At 39.9% G+C, this 17,523-nt stretch overlaps 1 protein-coding gene across 1 annotated transcript in view; it reads right to left on the minus strand.

The window, feature by feature from the left end:
- Positions 1–4,639: 4,639 nt before the first annotated feature.
- Positions 4,640–17,523, minus strand: part of LOC136864935 (neuronal acetylcholine receptor subunit alpha-7) — a 1,331,175-nt gene continuing 1,318,291 nt past the window's right edge. Inside the window, exon 9 of the mRNA XM_067142346.2 lies at positions 4,640–4,939. Within this exon, the coding sequence (XP_066998447.1) occupies positions 4,722–4,939 (218 nt within the window). The 3' untranslated portion in view covers positions 4,640–4,721. The remainder of the gene's footprint in view (positions 4,940–17,523) is intronic.

Here is a 17,523-nt window from a genome sequence, read left to right on the forward strand (position 1 = left end):
GGCAATGCATGCGGGATTGGTGGGTGCTGCCACAAGAAGCACTGTGAAAGCAGAATTCGTATTCTACGTGAGAAATGTAATGTATAAGATTTTAATTGTTTTAAATCGTTTTACACTGTAAAATAGAACATCTGATCATGTACATGTGTATATTTACATGTGCTGAGCTGAATTTTAAAAATGTTTCTCTTTTGTAAGTAGTGAATAACGTCCTAACACGCACAATTGTGTGGGTGCTGTTTTTCAGACGATAGTTCTTATTTTGTAAAATAAACTGTAAACACGTGTATTTGAGAGCATTTTAGTAAAAACTCGTCCTCAGTGTAGAAAATATAATGTATTCTTGTGCTTGAACAAAATTTTAATTGTTCCACACTGTAAAATAGAACATCTGATCATGTACATATGTATATTCACATGCAATGAGGTATTTTGTTTTTGTAAGTAGTGAATTAAGTCCTGACACGCACAATTGTTTGGGTGCTTTTTCTCAGATGTTAATTTTCATTTTGCAGAATAAACTAAAGGTATATAGTTAAGAGCATTTTAGTCAGTTTTTGACGTATAAACAAAAATTCACACAGCCAGTTTTCTTTCAGGTCTGAAAGGGTTATGTTACAAATGGCATATTTTACTTCATGTATTTACATAGTTAGCAGTTACAATTGTTGCCAAGTTCGTGGCAGGTATTTGTGCTTTATGTAATTACAATCATTACAAGCTGGATGAGAGTTTACTTTCAATTTGGTCATAGCTAGATTTAATTTTGTCTAACTTATTTAGAAGAAGAGACTGAAACTGTTCGGTATTCATTTTGTCATTCAGTAGTGATTTCAGTAAGATCCGAAATACGCTACCAGATTGTTGATTTTGACACCAGTTTATCCCACTAGTTTATCACACTTGTTCATCCCACTTCGTGACATCAGTTGTAATGTGTTGGCAGGGTAGATAATTGAATATAGAAACTGGTAGTTTTACACTTGTACATTTTATATCTAATTGCTTATTGTACATGTTAACACTCACAGGCATTCTGAGATCACAGCGTACACTCATTAGAACTGGACACACAGTTACACATTTCGCACTCTCTCTCTCTCTTGTTCGTTCGCACTAATTCACTTGGTTTTCGTTCACTAGCTCTACAGCTTCACACAGTTACTTCGTTCACAGCCCAAACATGACCGTCTTGATGTTCAGGATGATACACGTTGTCCACTCACTCCGGTAGAACTCCACTCATAGCCCATGCCAATACCCAGTGTTCTCTTCCACGCTGCACCGGAGCACTTTATGTCCTCCCACAACAGCTGGCTCAAGAGACACACACACAATGACGGGCATACAGAACAAGTCCTCAGTTCTAACAGGTGTACACTCCAACATTCAGCTCAGGCCGTAACTCATGCTCAGACTGACTGCACTCTTTGCGCCATCTCGTCTCGACTAACTCCCACTGAACTCACCACACCAACTGAACCCGCAGGTTGCTCCTGACTTATATACACCTGGGCCAGTCGTTTCAGAACAGTCTGGAGGTGGGATGCATTTAGAAACCTCATGATGATGTGGAAGACGCTTACGTTAATCGTTCTCGTAAAATCTGTTTGACCGTTGCGCCATCCCGGACGGATAGAGAGGGCGCCGGCCTTGCGGCTATAAGCTTGAAGGTGTGAACGGGCCTGCTTACGCGTGCTGGCCCTCCCCAATGTCGTAGGTTGAAATGGCGGTTGTAGAGCCCGCGCGTGCTGCAATATCATTGTCTGCTGTACATCTGGCAACATTGTCCAGTTCTTTTTGTAGTTTACATGATCCTATAACTATTTTATTTCTCTGTACAGTACATCATAATCTGCAAATAGCCTTAGCTGTGATTCTAGTTCTTTACTCATATTATATATATATATATAAGAAGACATACATGTCCAATAATACTGACCACTGGAGCCCCGCTCTTAATCCCGCCGTGAGTGAGATCATTTGAGTGTCGTTTTGCCCAGCGGTCGGAGGTGATTCATATGTGAGCACTGAGAAAGTGTAGCGATCCCTTTAAAAATACACTGTTGCAAGTTTAGCTGAGATTATTTTTGAATGTTTACAGTAGAGACTCAAAAGAATGTAGTTTACTCTCATTCATTTTATATTTAACTTATAGTGTAGTAATGGAGAAGAGACCTTCGACATTTTGTACGGAATGAAATGACGTTGTTGTATTTGCCTGGGTTATTTCACAATGCAATGGAAACTGGGGTAATCGTTGCCTTGGGAACTTTGAGCAGAAGAACTGGGAAAAACAGTTCAAAGATTTATTTAGCACAAATCGCAGATTAATGGAAGGAAGATGGCATATACTTAGGCGCATTTTGTCATCCATACATGGCCATACCCTTCCGTTCCTTATTATGCATCCACTCTCGCTTTGCTCAGTTCAGTCTGGTGTAGTGCAGTTATCGTCAGATTTATTAAAACAGAATTATAGTACTTCTTTTCATTCAAACTGCACTGTGCCATGCAATATCATATTTCAAAGTGACAGCAAGTCAAGTAATTATAAGTTGCAGGTGGTTTCAAATTGTTGAAAGAATTTACAAATTCTCACCAGATGATGTCAACATTCATATCAGTGAAGAGATGGGGATTTATACTATCAATCTACATAAAGAAACATCCTGTAATGAAACACACATCTGCTAGAATGCAGCAGAAATGTAAGCCTATATGCTCTCAAGGAGAAAGAGGTTAGATTATTTCAAATGGTTTAGAAAGAAAAAAGAAGCACTGATTCATACATTCAAGGAAGGCAGAGTTCTTCACCTTAAGAGATTTACCATCTTCATCTCGACAACTTCAAACTTTACAAGCTAGAATTCCAAAAAATGGCTTTCACGACTGCAGATCTTAAAATCTTGAGGGGTGTGCCAGTCCAAACGATGAGACCAAATGTCACGTCTGGGTGAAACTCTGCAAATGCACATGGCCTAACCACCCAGAAACTAGTTCTATTCCCAAGATTTTTACAAGCTAGAACAAAATGAAGTTAGGCCTACAGGTATCTATACCACGCATGGAGGTCAGTAGCATGTGAAAAAGAGGGGGTCTATTTGATGTATGGAGGTCGGTGTCAAGTGGTTTATCATTACAGGATCAGATAACACTTCGCCTACTCTAATTCTCTGAGTTCTGTTTTCTAGAAATTTAGCCACCAACTCAACCATTTATGCCTTGTGCAGTAGCCCTCATTTTTGTCAGTAATCCCCCATGATTTACCCTATCAAAAGCCTTAGAAAGGTCAACAGCGATACAGTCCATTTGACCTCCTGAATCTAAAATATCTTGCTAGAATCCTACAACTTGAGCCTAACTGAAATAACCTTTCCTAAACACCAACTGCCTTCTATTAAACTATTTAGTCATTTTGCATACGTGTCTGAAATAATCAGAAAGAATGCTTTCCCTGAGCTTACAAACAACACGTCAAGCTGACTTCACTGTAATTATCCTCTTGATGTTAATCACCCTTTGCCTTGTACACTGGGAGTAATATTGCAACACTCCATTCATTTGGTATCTCCTTCATGCAAACAGTAATCAAGTATTTCAGATATGGCACTATATCATAAATCCCAACCCATAGCCTTTAATATATCCCCAGAAATCCTATCAATCCTAGCTGTTTTTCTAGCTTTCAACTTTTGTACCTTTTTGTGAATGTCTTTGTTATCATAGGTAAATTTCAGTAGTTTCCAGTATTAGTGGCCTCCTGTATCTGGACATAATCCTTATATCCAACTACCTTTCCATACTGCTGACTGAATACTTTTGCCTTCTCTACGTCCTAGCATATACACTCCCTTTGTTCATTAATGATCCCTCCAATGTCTTTCCTGGAACCTGTTTCGGCCTTAAAGTATCTATAGATATACCAATCCCCACCACAGTAGTGCAGGTCTATATGCCTACTAATTCAGCGGATGATGAAGAAATCAAAAGAATATATGAAAAGATAGATTTAATACAATATGTCAAAGGTGACGAGAATGTAATTGTGGTGGGAGACTGGATAGACCAAGGAAGAGTAGGTAATACAGTTGGAGAATTTGGATTTGGATCGAGGAATGAGAGAGGAAGTTGGCTGGTTGAGTTCTGCACTGATCATAATTTAGTGCTTGCTAATACTTGGTTCAAACACCGCAAACGACGGCTGTACACGTGGATGAGACCTGGAGACACTGGAAGGTATCAAATAGACTTCATTATGATTAGGCAGAGAGATTCAGACACCAGGTGTTGGATTGCAAATTTTTTTCAGGAGCAGATGTGGACTCTGACCACAACTTGTTAGTCATGAAATGCCATCCCAGCTGAAGAAATTGAAAAAAGGAAGGAATGCAACGAGATGGGATATCCCACATTGCCTCTGTTGAGGGAATCCTGGTTTAGTGACAGTGCAAGCAAGATAGCCAAATCTGCCCAGTCAAGGATAAGTTCAGGGTATTTTTTTATCTCCTTTAGGAATGTGATAAATGAAATAAAAATCGTTTTTAAAATGGCCGATAATTTTATTAATATACCGCCTGTTCACAATAGAAAGTTAATTAGAACCTCCAGAATGTCATTAAAATTTATCTCTAATAGACATTGAGCATTGTGTTCAGTTCACGGTAACAATACACAGGGAACAACACCAGTCCCACTACATCATAGCAGGTGTTCAAGCATCATGGTCCATATGGTGAGCCACACAATATGACAGTAGTGGTTATGGCAGTTGTCAATAGAAATACCCAGAGCAAGAAACGGTCGCACACTAAGGCAACTTGTTTCCATTCGATCTCCGTAACATCTCTTCTCTCTTGTTCTGCCAGTCGCAGTTCGTTGCGCTCGATGGTGTTGTTCACTTTCTGCAACACTCGGAGGAACTGTCTCTCGAAACTATCTGAGAACAAAATATGCAAATATTAGAAATAATCTTTATTATGACTACACATGAATTGAAGTGTCTGTCATCCGATGGCTGGCATGAAACAGTAAAGAATGACAGTAAATCTGCTCTTGAAATTAGTCAAAATAAGAGTGGCCTCATAGTGAAAGTTAATAACCTCAAAATAAGCCCTGTGATAGGTATTCCTTAACCTACACCTAAAGATATGCTGAACTCTAGGAATGGAAATTATTCTTGCTTGAGTGTCTTGAGACTGCATCCAAAGTATCGAGAATAGTGTAAAATCTCTCTAGTGAGAGAATAGCGAATATTGCTGTGCGTTCTCTGCATGTGTATGCGCAAACCATAACATCTAGTGAACATTCCTCTCGTGAAGCATGGGACTGCACATGTTTCTATTTTAATCAAAATGGTCATAATTCATAAGTATCTTTTCACTGCAAAAAACAGTTAATGGTCAGCTTCTGTCTACCAATAATACAAATAAAATATAAGTTCGAGAAACAAAGTAGTGACTGGATGTAGCGCTGTGCAAAGTTCAAGAGAATATGAAGTAGTAGAAAAGATCACATTTTGTTTAAACGGTCATAATACAATGTGTAACATCTTTCTGGAATTTCTTTCCTACACAGCGCCCCATGTATTGGGTCTTCTTTGTTAATATTAACATAACTGCTTATTTACTAGAGTAAATGAAATAGAACAGAGCCCTGTTTAGGAATTCTACAAAACCAGATGAAATATTACTATTATTCGCAGTTATAAAAAATGAGTAAGTAAGTAAGTAAGTAATTCGTCCTTATTCGTGGCGAAGTTAGGGTTCAAGGCCCTCTCTTACACTTTACCATAATATTTAAAATAATTAACATACATATAATATTTAAATGCAACACATCTTTTTAAAATAATATAGTACTAATAGAAAATATGGAGATTGTAATAAAAACGATTATAGAATGTACAACATGACAATCTAAATGTACATTATAATAAATATAAAACTAACACTAGTGATAATAAGAGACGGAAACACAGTACAAACCTATAACTAGCAAATATATTTCAAATTTTAATGAAAATATGCTCATTCACGCACTCATTCACACTACACACATCGAAAAGTAAGCTAGAAGTATTCAGAAAGTGATTTCGGCAATCCATCTTAAATCTCCTACGAGAACGCAAATTCCTAATGGTAGCAGGTAGGGTATTCCACAGCCTCGCGGCAGTAACTACAAAGGAGCGGTTGTATTGTTCTTTGTTTCATTATGTCACGTGTAGAGATAGATCGGAACTTGAGAAGGAGAATATAAGAGGATGAACAAAGTGTAAAGTTAGTGTGGGAAGAAGGAATAATAGAACGAGGAGGCAAGGACGAACATGAACATAGAAAAGGACAAGGACACCTCCACATCTTCATTCACTGCTGTCTCTCCTCAGCAATACCAGTTTTACATCCTTTCCTGTGAAGATGTGAAGATTGTCCTTGTAATTTTGTATTTTCATGTTTGTCCATGTCGTCTCTTCCTATAACTCCCACTTCCTCCACCGGCCTGCCATTATTTTCATCCTATTGTGTGTTCCTTTTCACGTTCCTGTCTTTCACTCTTGATTTAACACTTCGTCATTCTTTCCAGTATTTCTGTTGAGATCCTTTTCTCCTTTATGTTTGTCCTGTGTTCCTAATATTTTACCACCTGTATTTTTGTTTTTTCCCTTTTACTGTATTCGTCTGGCTTTCTTCACACTTCTTGTGTCAATTTGCCCTCTCAGTGAGAGTTGAAGCCTGCCACGCTGATAATGCTGGGAAGCAGAAACGGCCTCGTTGGGGGTTGAGAAGAGTTGGATGCGGAAGAACTTGGATTGATGTGGAGAGAGCCTATCTATTTGAAGACGGTGATGTAAATAGATATGGTGATTGCCGTAGCATCTTGTGTACCAAATCACAGGAACACGTGAACACTCACATGTTTTTGGTGACATTACACTTAATAATTATTTTGCAAAAGCAACTAATAAATATTGTTGTGGTGATCCAGTTGTTAGTTTTAAATGTCCATTTCATCTGTGTAAACACTGAAATGTAGTGCTCCTGAAAGACAGTCACAAGCGAGTTAAGTCTACAAAGTTTGGAGTATGCATAACTGGGATGTGTAGGGACAAATGCTCCAAGTTTTGGAATTCGGGTCACAGATTTTTTGATTCTTCAGAGGTAGACATTGTCATGAACCCCTAAAGAGGGTAACAGTTGTCAAGGTTTCTGCCACGAACTATGTGACCAGACTTGTGAGTCAAACTTTCCGCTGTCTCCTGACACTAAGAGAATGCAATGTACCCAAACGATGAGTACATACTGGTAGTTGCAGGAGATGGGATATTTTAAATCATTCATTTCCATTTCAAATCATTCACTATAGAATCTGTCACATTATTTTCCTTATCCTACTCTTTCAGCAACTGCGTTTATTTTACTACACTTGGATATAAGGTATTTTGTTCTTCATTGGTTAAATTTATAAATAGTTGTCATTGCATATAATGCAGGGTGTTCCCAACCATTACAGTTTTCCACCAAATATCACATTGGCACTGTTGCTGGTGAATTGTGCAATTTAGAAGGAAAATATGCTGCTGATTTTGTGAAATAATCTGTTGAACTATATGAATATAAAGGATTCCTGTTGCTCAGAAATTGATAGGTTAACACGTGTGCAATTACTCTTTAGTGACATGGTACTTGCAGACATCATGAACACTTGTCAAACATTTATTATGTAGTACCGATTGTGTTTACTTCTTATTTCTTTATTTCCTTAGAACTGTGGGTGTGGCAAGGCATTGAGGGGTATGAGGGAGCAGTTGGAGAGTTTGAGGGAGATAATTAGGATTCTCACAGAAGACAGGAAGGAAGATAGGACTCCCTCAAACAATGTACAGGTTACAGTAGTTGTACAAGAGGGAGGGGAAGGAAAGGGAGGAGTTGTAGAAGACAGGTGGTCTAATGTTCTAACGGGAAGGAGATTGCAGGCTAAGGTCTCTATTCAGGATCAGAATTCAGGACAGGTGTCTGTGCGAAATCGGTACGAGTCACTCCAGGTAGAACAACAGAGGGAAGATGAGGGACAGGGAACTGTTGCTGAGATGTGTGGAAGTAGGAGGAAGGGAAATGTAGAGTAGAGGATAGGAAAAGACAGGTGGAACAGGGTCACGGGAAGGAGAAAAGGGAGGAGGAAGTAGCTTCTGCAGCTATCAGGAAAGATAGGGTTGACCAGGAGGGGAGGGGATCAAATGAGGTGGGTAGGGTTGAGGCTCTGGTCATGGGGGATTCCATCGTTAGACACGTGGGGAAAGTGTGTGGAGGAAAGGGAACCAGGGTAGAATGTTAACCAGGAATTAGGTTGAGGCAGATGTTGAGGAAATTAGAAGAGAGGGAGGAGGGGAAGAAGAAGGTGGTAGTGTTTCACGTTGGTACCAACAACGTAAGGCAAGCTGATATAAGTACCAACATAGCTGGAGATGTGTGGGATCTGGTAAATGCAGCACGGATGAAGTTTAAGAAAGCGGAGATTGTTATTAGTGGAATACTGTGTAGGAGGGATACTGACTGGAGGGTGATTGGGGATTTAAATGAGACTATGGAGTGGATATGTGGGAAACTGGGAGTGAAATTTCTAGATCCTAATGGGTGGATAGGAGATAGGGATCTGCGCTCAGTTGGCCTTCACATAAACCGCAGTGGTACGTATAAGTTAGGAAATTTGTTTGCAAGGGTAATAGGGAGGTACATTCAGGGAAACGGGATGGCCTAGGGAGCGGTGATAAGGGAACAGGGAACTGGAAATCAAGTAGGGATGACATAAAATTGTTAGTGTTGAACTGTAGAAGTATTGTAAAGAAAGGAATAGAACTAAGTAACTTAATAGATATATATTTACCAGATATTGTAATAGGAGTTGAATCATGGCTGAGAAATGATGTAATGGATGCAGAAATTTTCTCACGGCACTGGAGTGTGTATCGTAGAGATAGGATAGGAAGGGTGGGAGGGGGAGTATTCCTTCTGGTGAAAGAAGAATTTGTAAGCTACGAAAAAGTTAAAGATGAGACACATGAAATTCTAGGTGTAAGGCTGATTTCTAAAGATAATAGGCAACTTGATATATTTGGAGTGTACAGACCGCGAAAGGGTAGCACTGACGCGGATTCGGAATTATTTGTTAGGATAGTCAGCTATGTGGGAAACGACACGGAGAGAAATGTGATTGTAGCAGGAGATCTGAATTTGCCAGATGTCGATTGGGAAGGAAGTGCGAACGACAGGAAGCATGACCAACAAATGGCAAATAAGTTAATATGGGAAGGACAACTGATTCAGAAAGTGATGGAACCAACCACAGGGAAAAATATCCTAGATGTGGTGCTGATAAAACCAGATGAGCTCTACAGGGAAACTGAAGTAATAGATGGTATTAGTGATCATGAAGCTGTTTTTGTCGTAGTTAAAAATAAATGTGACAGAAAGGAAGGTCTTAAAAGTAGGACTATTAGGCAGTACCATTTGCCTGATAAAGCAGGCATGAGGCAGTTTCTAAAAAGTAACTATGATCGGTGGAAAACGGTAAATAAAATGTAAACCGAGTCTGGGATTGGTTTAAAGAAAATGTTGAGGAATGCGAAAAGAGGTTTGTACCTTTAAGGGTCGTAAGGAATGGTAAAGACCCACCTTATTATACTAGAGAAATAAACAGACTAAGAAGGAGGTGCACACTGGAAAGAAATAGATTTAGAAATGGCTGTGGAAGTGAGGGGAAATTGAAGGAACTTACTAGAACATTGAATCTAGCAAAGAAGGCAGCTAAGGATAACATGATGGCAAGCATAATTGGCAGTCATACAAATTTTAGTGAAAAATGGAAGGGTGTGTATAGGTATTTTAAGGCAGAAACAGGTTCCAAGAAGGACAGTCCAGGAATAAATAATGAACAAGGAGAGTGTGTATGTGAGGATCTTCAAAAGGCAGAAGTATTCAGTCAGCAGTATGTAAAGATTCTTGATTACAAGGATAATGTCCAGATAGAGGAGGAGACTAAGACCAAAGAAGTATTAAAATTTACGTATGATAACAATGACATTTACAATAAGATACAAAAGTTGAAAACTAGTAAAGCAGCTGGAATTGATCAGATTTCTGGGGATATAGTAAATACAATGGGTTGGAATATAGTACCATATCTGAAGTACTTATTTGATTATTGTTTGGTCATGGGAGCTATACCAGATGAATGGAGAGTTGCTATAGTAAGCCCTGTGTATAAAGGAAAGGGTGATAGACATAAAGCTGAAAATTACAGGCCAGTAAGTTTGACGTGCATTGTATGTAAGCTTTGGGAACGCATTCTTTCTGATTATATTAGATATGTTCTTGAAATTAATAACTGGTTCGATAGAAGGCAGTTCGGTTTTAGGAAGTGTTATTGCACTGAAGCTCAACTTGTAGGATTCCAGCAAGATATGGCAGATATCTTGGATTCAGGAGGTCAAATGGACTGTATAGCGATTGACTTGTCTAAAGCATTTGATAGGGTGGATCATGGGAGGCTACTGGCAAAAATGAGTGCAATTGGACTAGACAAAAGAGTGACTGAATGGGTTGCTATATTTCTAGAAAATAGATCTCAGAGAATTAGAGTAGGTAAAGCTTTATCTGACCCTGCAATAATTAAGAGGAGAATTCCTCAAGGCAGTATTATCGGACCTTTATGTTTTCTTATATATATATAAATGATATGAGTAAAGGAGTGGAATCGGAGGTAAGGTTTTTTGCGGATGATGTTATTCTCTATAGAGTAATAAATAAGTTACAAAATTGTGAGCAACTGCAGAGTGACCTCGAAAATGTTGTGAGATGGACTGCAGGCAATGGTATGTTGATAAACGGGGTTAAAAGTCAGGTTGTGAGTTTCACAAAGAGGAAAGGTCCTCTCAGTTTTAATTACTGCTTTGATGGGGTAAAAGTTCATTTTGGGGATTATTGTAAGTATCTAGGTGTTAATATAAGGAAAGATCTTCATTGGGGTAATCACATAAATGGGATTGTAAATAAAGGGTACAGATCTCTGCACATGGTTATGAGGGTGTTTAGGGGTTGTAGTAAGGATGTAAAGGAGAGAGCATATAAGTCTCTGGTAAGACCCCAACTAGAGTATGATTCCAGTGTATGGGACCCTCACCAGGATTACCTGATTCAAGAACTGGAAAAAATCCAACGAAAAGCAGCTCGATTTGTTCTGGGTGATTTCCGACAAAAGAGTAGCGTTACAAAAATGTTGCAAAGTGTGGGTTGGGAGGAATTGAGAGAAAGAAGAAGAGCTGCTCGACTAAGTGGTATGTACGGAGCTGTCAGCGGAGAGATGGCGTGGAATGACATTAGTAGACGAATAAGTTTGAATGGCGTTTATAAAAGTAGGGAAGATCACAATATGAAGATAAAGTTGGAATTCAAGAGGGCAAATTGGGGCATATATTCATTTATAGGGAGGGGAGTTAGGGATTGGAATAACTTACCAAGGGAGACGTTCAATAAATTTCTAATTTCTTTGAAATCATTTAGAAGAAGGCTAGGAAAACAACAGATAGGGAATCTGCCACCTGGGCGACTGCCCTAAATGCAGATCAGTATTGATTGATTGAGGATACTGTTGGAGTTTACGTGTACCCGCCTGTGTTCGTGATTTGAAAGTTGCATTATAATTATCTTCTTACTCTAATTTTGTTTTGTGTGTGTGTGTGCGCGCGCGTGCGTGCGTGTGTGTATGTGTGTGCTTTTTGTGACTAGGTCATGGCTATACGAGAGCTGTAAATAAAATAGTGGCAACGTAGTCCAAACACTGGCAGGAGATTGCTCAAGCACAAATAGGATATGGGAGTGTCAGGTGGCGCTGTTGTCGATGTGTAGTATGCATTTGACAGGCATTCCAGTTTTGAGTGTTTTTTCTGTGTGGCGTTGAAGTGGCAAGTGTCGATTTCACCGCTCTAAAGCATGTTTTCAAAAGGTGATCAGCATTCGTGGATTAAAATCAAGGTTGCCTGTGGCAAAAATGTTTCAGAATGTAAAACCCTTGACAAGATTGCATTATCGTATAGGACGGTTGCACTATGGGTCAAGGTGTTTCATGTGGATCAGAAAGAGACTGCAGGTTTGCACCGCACAGGTCGACCATTTCATTCCTCAAGGTCAGATTGACATTCGAGTGGTCTCGTTTCTGTAGACCATCGATAGACTGTCCAGAAATCATCCATAGAGTTTGGTCTGAGCCATCAAACATTGTGGCATATACTGACGAAATGTTTTAACATGAGGAAAATTGTGTGCTGTTGGGTTCCACACCAACTCACCGACGTACAGAAATGGCACCGGTATGCATTGGTTGGCATCTCCCTGGGCATATACCGCAACTAAAGAGATGCATTTCTGCAGTGTATTGTCGCCATTGATGAGACGTGGGCACGAGCGTACGAGCTTGAATTAATGCATCAGTCGAATGAATAGAGTCGTTCAGGCTCACCACGTTCACAGAAATTTCGACAGGAACCCTGTCGGTTGAAACTTATGCTGATTGTGGCATACGACTACGAGGGTGCCTGAGGGACAAACCGTCATCAGTGACAAATATTGCCGATTTCTGGAGCAACAACTGCGTCCGGCTTTGCTTAACATGAAGAAAAGTGTGTGCTGTTGGGTTCCATACCAACTCACCGACGTACAGAAATGGCACCGATATGCACTGGCTGGCATCTGATTGCCCTATCGTTGTGCATGGCAATGCACATTGTCATGTCACAGACAAGGTCAAGCACTTATTGAAATGGTGGCATGGGAGGTCTTGGAGCTCCCTCCGTACTCACCAGACATGAGTCCTTGCGACTTTGACCTGTTTCCAAAGTTGGAGTAACCTTTCCGAGGCTGACGATTTTCTGACGTAACACTTTGCCAACGGACCCCAACGGCTTCCTGACATTTCGCAAAAGGTAATGGACTTTGCGGGTGACTACACTGAAGGAATGTAATTCAATTGAACCTGTTAGTTAATTAAATATTCCGTTCTATCAATATTGCCACTATTTTATTTACAGCCCTCGTAATTATCGAGTGATTCAGTGGGATTTTTGAAACAGATAATGTAAGTTCCTTACTTTTCTGTCTGTTTTCAGCCAGTGTGCACACCCAGCTACTTTGTCCATGAGTCACTAGTGGGAAATCGCCATTGTCGTTTTGTGTTTTCATGTTTGTCCTTATCTCTTCTTTCTATAACGTTTTCTGTTAAAAACCCCTTTGTATTAAGCTGTAAAATTATACTGCTCATTGACAAAGAAGGAATGAAGAAGAACGGAACATAGCTACCAAAGCACCCTGTTGTGCAATGCTTGACTGCCTCGACGTGTCTCATGATTCTTTGAATGGCGAATCATGACCATTGTGTTAGTACTTTGGAATGTAATATACTGTAAACAAATATTATAGCACATTTTATTTTCTGGAACTTCTGTGAAATACTCCAAAGCTTGTGATTTTCTTATGGTCAGTATAACCTAAAAGTATTTCATTCAGTAAATTATGAGCTGAAGGGCACAGGTCTTTCCCATCCACAATAAATTGAAGATTCAGACTCAAAAATAAATGACAGATTGTTATCCTTCCTCGTGTGTTGACTGGAGTAAATCAGATCTTGTACCACCTTTTCCCACTACTTGCACATACAGAAGGACTTGTCCAGCTGACCATGATGTCAGTTGCGTTATTGCTCTCAGTGTACTGCACCATATCGGAGAGTATCATCGGATGTTTGGCATGAGAAAGAGATCGAAAAGTTCTTGAGCTTCTTGTAACATGCTCTCTCGTTTCCCATCTCTACTGACATCTTGCCTAATAAATAAGGCTGAAATGTCTTTAACAATTGATTATATTCATCAGATGTGAGTGTGGCACTATTATGTGAGAAACAAACCTGTGCGACATACAATACTTGTGAGTAGTACCATAACGTGTGGAACACCGTGAGTTTACGATACTTTTGATTAGTACTGTAACATGACAAATACAATGGTTCTACTTTACTAGCGATAAGTATCATTACGAGGGGCCGTTGACCTGGATTTAGGATCACTTTGGACAACAAGGATCCTCGATTCAGGATTGTGCTTTAGAAGCAGGTCGTTGGTCAGTAATACTATTGTTTATGATAGTTTCTGGGTCGGATCCACTGATTGTTTTAAATTTATATCCATCCTTTCATTGTTCATCACATTTTTAAATTCTGGTCAGTGAACTTTTAAATTGTCATTACATTTCGTAGGTACCGTTAGGGGCCGATAACCTAGATGTTAGGCCCCTTTATACAACAAGCATCGTCGTTATCGTCACGAGATGTGAAATCTGTCGCCTGATTTGAAAATAGATTTAGAAATGAATACCGTATTTACCCATGTAATTTCCCCCTCACATAAATTGCATAATTTTCCTACTATGAATACGGTTTAAGTTTTCCATCATCAGCGTTTCTTCTGTTGATATTTTTGTGAAATATGCGGTTGTGAAACCATCTATTGTTTTAACTGCCGGTTATCAGTTTGTAGGCGGCGACTGAGTAGCGCAAGCAGCACCAATGCAGTAAGAGGAATCCTCAACAAGCTACGTGTAGTGTTGGACTCTGTATGTATCGCTAATACGCTTGTAGTAACCACATGGGGGGTGTGCACTTGGTCTATAACACAGATTGGTCTCTGTGCTAATTATGTTTATGTACGTAATTGAATAGAGGTTAGAGATGGGTAGGAAAAATGATGACAATTGTGCTGCATCAGGAGTTTTACGGAGAGCCATAATGTGCAGTACTGGCATAAACAAGAACAGTCGCAGCCTTTTCATTTCACAGACCAAAATCAGGCCAGCATCTGGAAATGAAAAGGAACTGTTAAAATACGTAGCTGGATTGTGAAAAGACAGCTGTTAAGTTTCACGTAAAATTATACAGTTAAAGGGGTGGAGATTGCAAACAAAAATAATGTGGAAATCTCACAGTTTAAAGTAAGTAGAGGATGGCAGTGTAGTATCATGCAGAGATGCTAACTTTTTCTTTGAAGTAGGACATTTCTGTGCCAGCGATTGCCGAAGGACCATACCGAAAATGTGGAATTCCATCAGTATTTTAGATTCAGAATTAAACTTTTATAATTTTGCCTTCTCCCTATTTTTGATATTAATAATAATAATGATAATAATAATAATAATAATAATAATAATAATAATAATAATAATGTTTGTGGGTTACTGTAGTCACGTCCTAGTTCGTGAACCATGGGCAATGGCTGAATGGCCTAGTAAGTGGTCCTGAGAGTCGGGATACCAGTTGCTATGGAATGGGAGTGGGCATCTCGGACATATTCTGAGTCGTGGCCCTCCTTGTGCTCAGGCGGCTAGGACTATACAATCCACCGGTGGTCCATAACCCGTTAGAGGAGAGATCCTCACTTGGACTATGTGCAAGTAGGGCAGCATCCTGCTTCATGAATTTACCGAGCTCAGAACACTTTAAGCAAGCCTAGGACCTATGGGAGTAATGGAGTCCCACTCCCATTTGACAGGCGAGGGACTCCTTGGAAACAACTTGGCGAACGAAATGGAATTCGATGGGGAGCTATCAATATTAATGGGGCTTATGGAAGAAAGAAGGTAGAACTTGCTGAGTCAGCAAAGAGGATGCATCTGGATGTGCTAGGAGTAAGTGATATTCGGGTAAGGGGAGATAAGGAGGAAGAGATGGGAGATTTTAAAGTGTATTTGACGGGTGTTAGAAAAGGAAGGGCAGAGTCTGGGGTAGGGCTCTTTATCAGGAATACCATTGCACGCAACATAGTTTCTGTTAGGCACGTAAGTGAGCGAATGATGTGGGTAGATTTGTCAGTGGGAGGAATTAGGACAAGAATTGTGTCCGTGTATTCACCATGTGAGGGTGCAGATGAGGATGAAGTTGACAAGTTTTATGAAGCATTGAGTGACATCGTGGTCAGGAACAGCAGCAAGGATAGAATAGTGCTAATGGGCGATTTCAATGCGAGAGTTGGGAATAGAACTGAAGGATACGAAAGGGTGATTGGTAAATGTGGGGAAGATATGGAAGCTAATGGGAATGGGAAGCGTTTGCTTGACTTCTGTGCTAGTATGGGTTTAGCTGTTACGAATACATTCTTCAAGCATAAGGCTATTCACCGCTACACATGGGAGGCTAGGGGTACCAGATCCATAATAGACTATATCTTAACAGACTTTGAATTCAGGAAATCTTTTAGGAATGTACGAGTTTTTCGGGGATTTTTCGATGATACAGACCATTATCTGATCTGTAGTGAACTAAGTATCTCTAGGCCTAGGGTTGAGAAAGTGAAATCTGTCTGCAAACGAATAAGGGTAGAAAATCTCCAGGACGAGTAAATTAGACAGAAGTACATGGATATGATTAGTGAGAAGTTTCGAACAGTAGACAGTAAGCAGGTTCAGGATATAGAAAGTGAATGGGTGGCATACAGGGATGCTGTAGTAGAAACAGCTAGGGAATGCCTAGGAACAACTGTGTGTAAAGATGGGAAAAGGCGAACATCTTGGTGGAATGATGAAGTGAGAGCAGCCTGTAAACGTAAAAAGAAGGCTTATCAGAAATGGCTCCAAACAAGAGCCGAGGCAGACAGGGATTTGTACGTAGATGAAAGAAACAGAGCGAAACAAATAGTTGTAGAATCCAAAAAGAAGTCGTGGGAAGATTTTGGTAATAACCTGGAAAGGCTAGGTCAAGCAGCAGGGAAACCTTTCTGGACAGTAATAAAGAATCTTAGGAAGGGAGGGAAAAAGAAAATGAACAGTGTTTTGAGTAATTCAGGTGAACTCATAACAGATCCCAGGGAATCACTGGAGAGGTGGAGGGAATATTTTGAACATCTTCTCAATGTAAAAGGAAATCATCATGGTGGTGTTGCAAACAGTCAACCTCACGGGGAGGAGGAAAATGATGTTGGTGAAATTATGCTTGAGGAAGTGGAAAGGATAGTAAATAAACTCCATTGTCATAAGGCAGCAGGAATAGATGAAATTAGACCTGAAATGGTGAAGTATAGTGGGAAGGCAGGGATGAAATGGCTTCATAGAGTAGTCAAATTAGCGTGGAGTGTTGGTAAGGTTCCTTCAGATTGGACAAAAGCAGTAATTGCACCTATCTATAAGCAAGGGAATTGGAAAGATTGCAACAACTATCGAGGTATCTCATTGATTAGTATACCAGGCAAAGTATTCACAGGCATCTTGGAAGGGAGGGTGCGATCAGTCGTTGAGAGGAAGTTGGATGAAAACCAGTGTGGTTTCAGACCACAGAGAGGCTGTCAGGATCAGATTTTCAGTATGCGCCAGGTAATTGAAAAATGCTACGAGAGGAATAGGCAGTTGTGTTTATGTTTCGTAGATCTAGAGAAAGCATATGACAGGGTACCGAGGGAAAAGATGTTCGCTATACTGGGGGACTATGGAATTAAAG

Source organism: Anabrus simplex, chromosome 2 (genome assembly GCF_040414725.1).
Source record: "Anabrus simplex isolate iqAnaSimp1 chromosome 2, ASM4041472v1, whole genome shotgun sequence".
In the NCBI taxonomy this organism is placed as follows: Eukaryota; Metazoa; Arthropoda; class Insecta; order Orthoptera; family Tettigoniidae; genus Anabrus; species Anabrus simplex.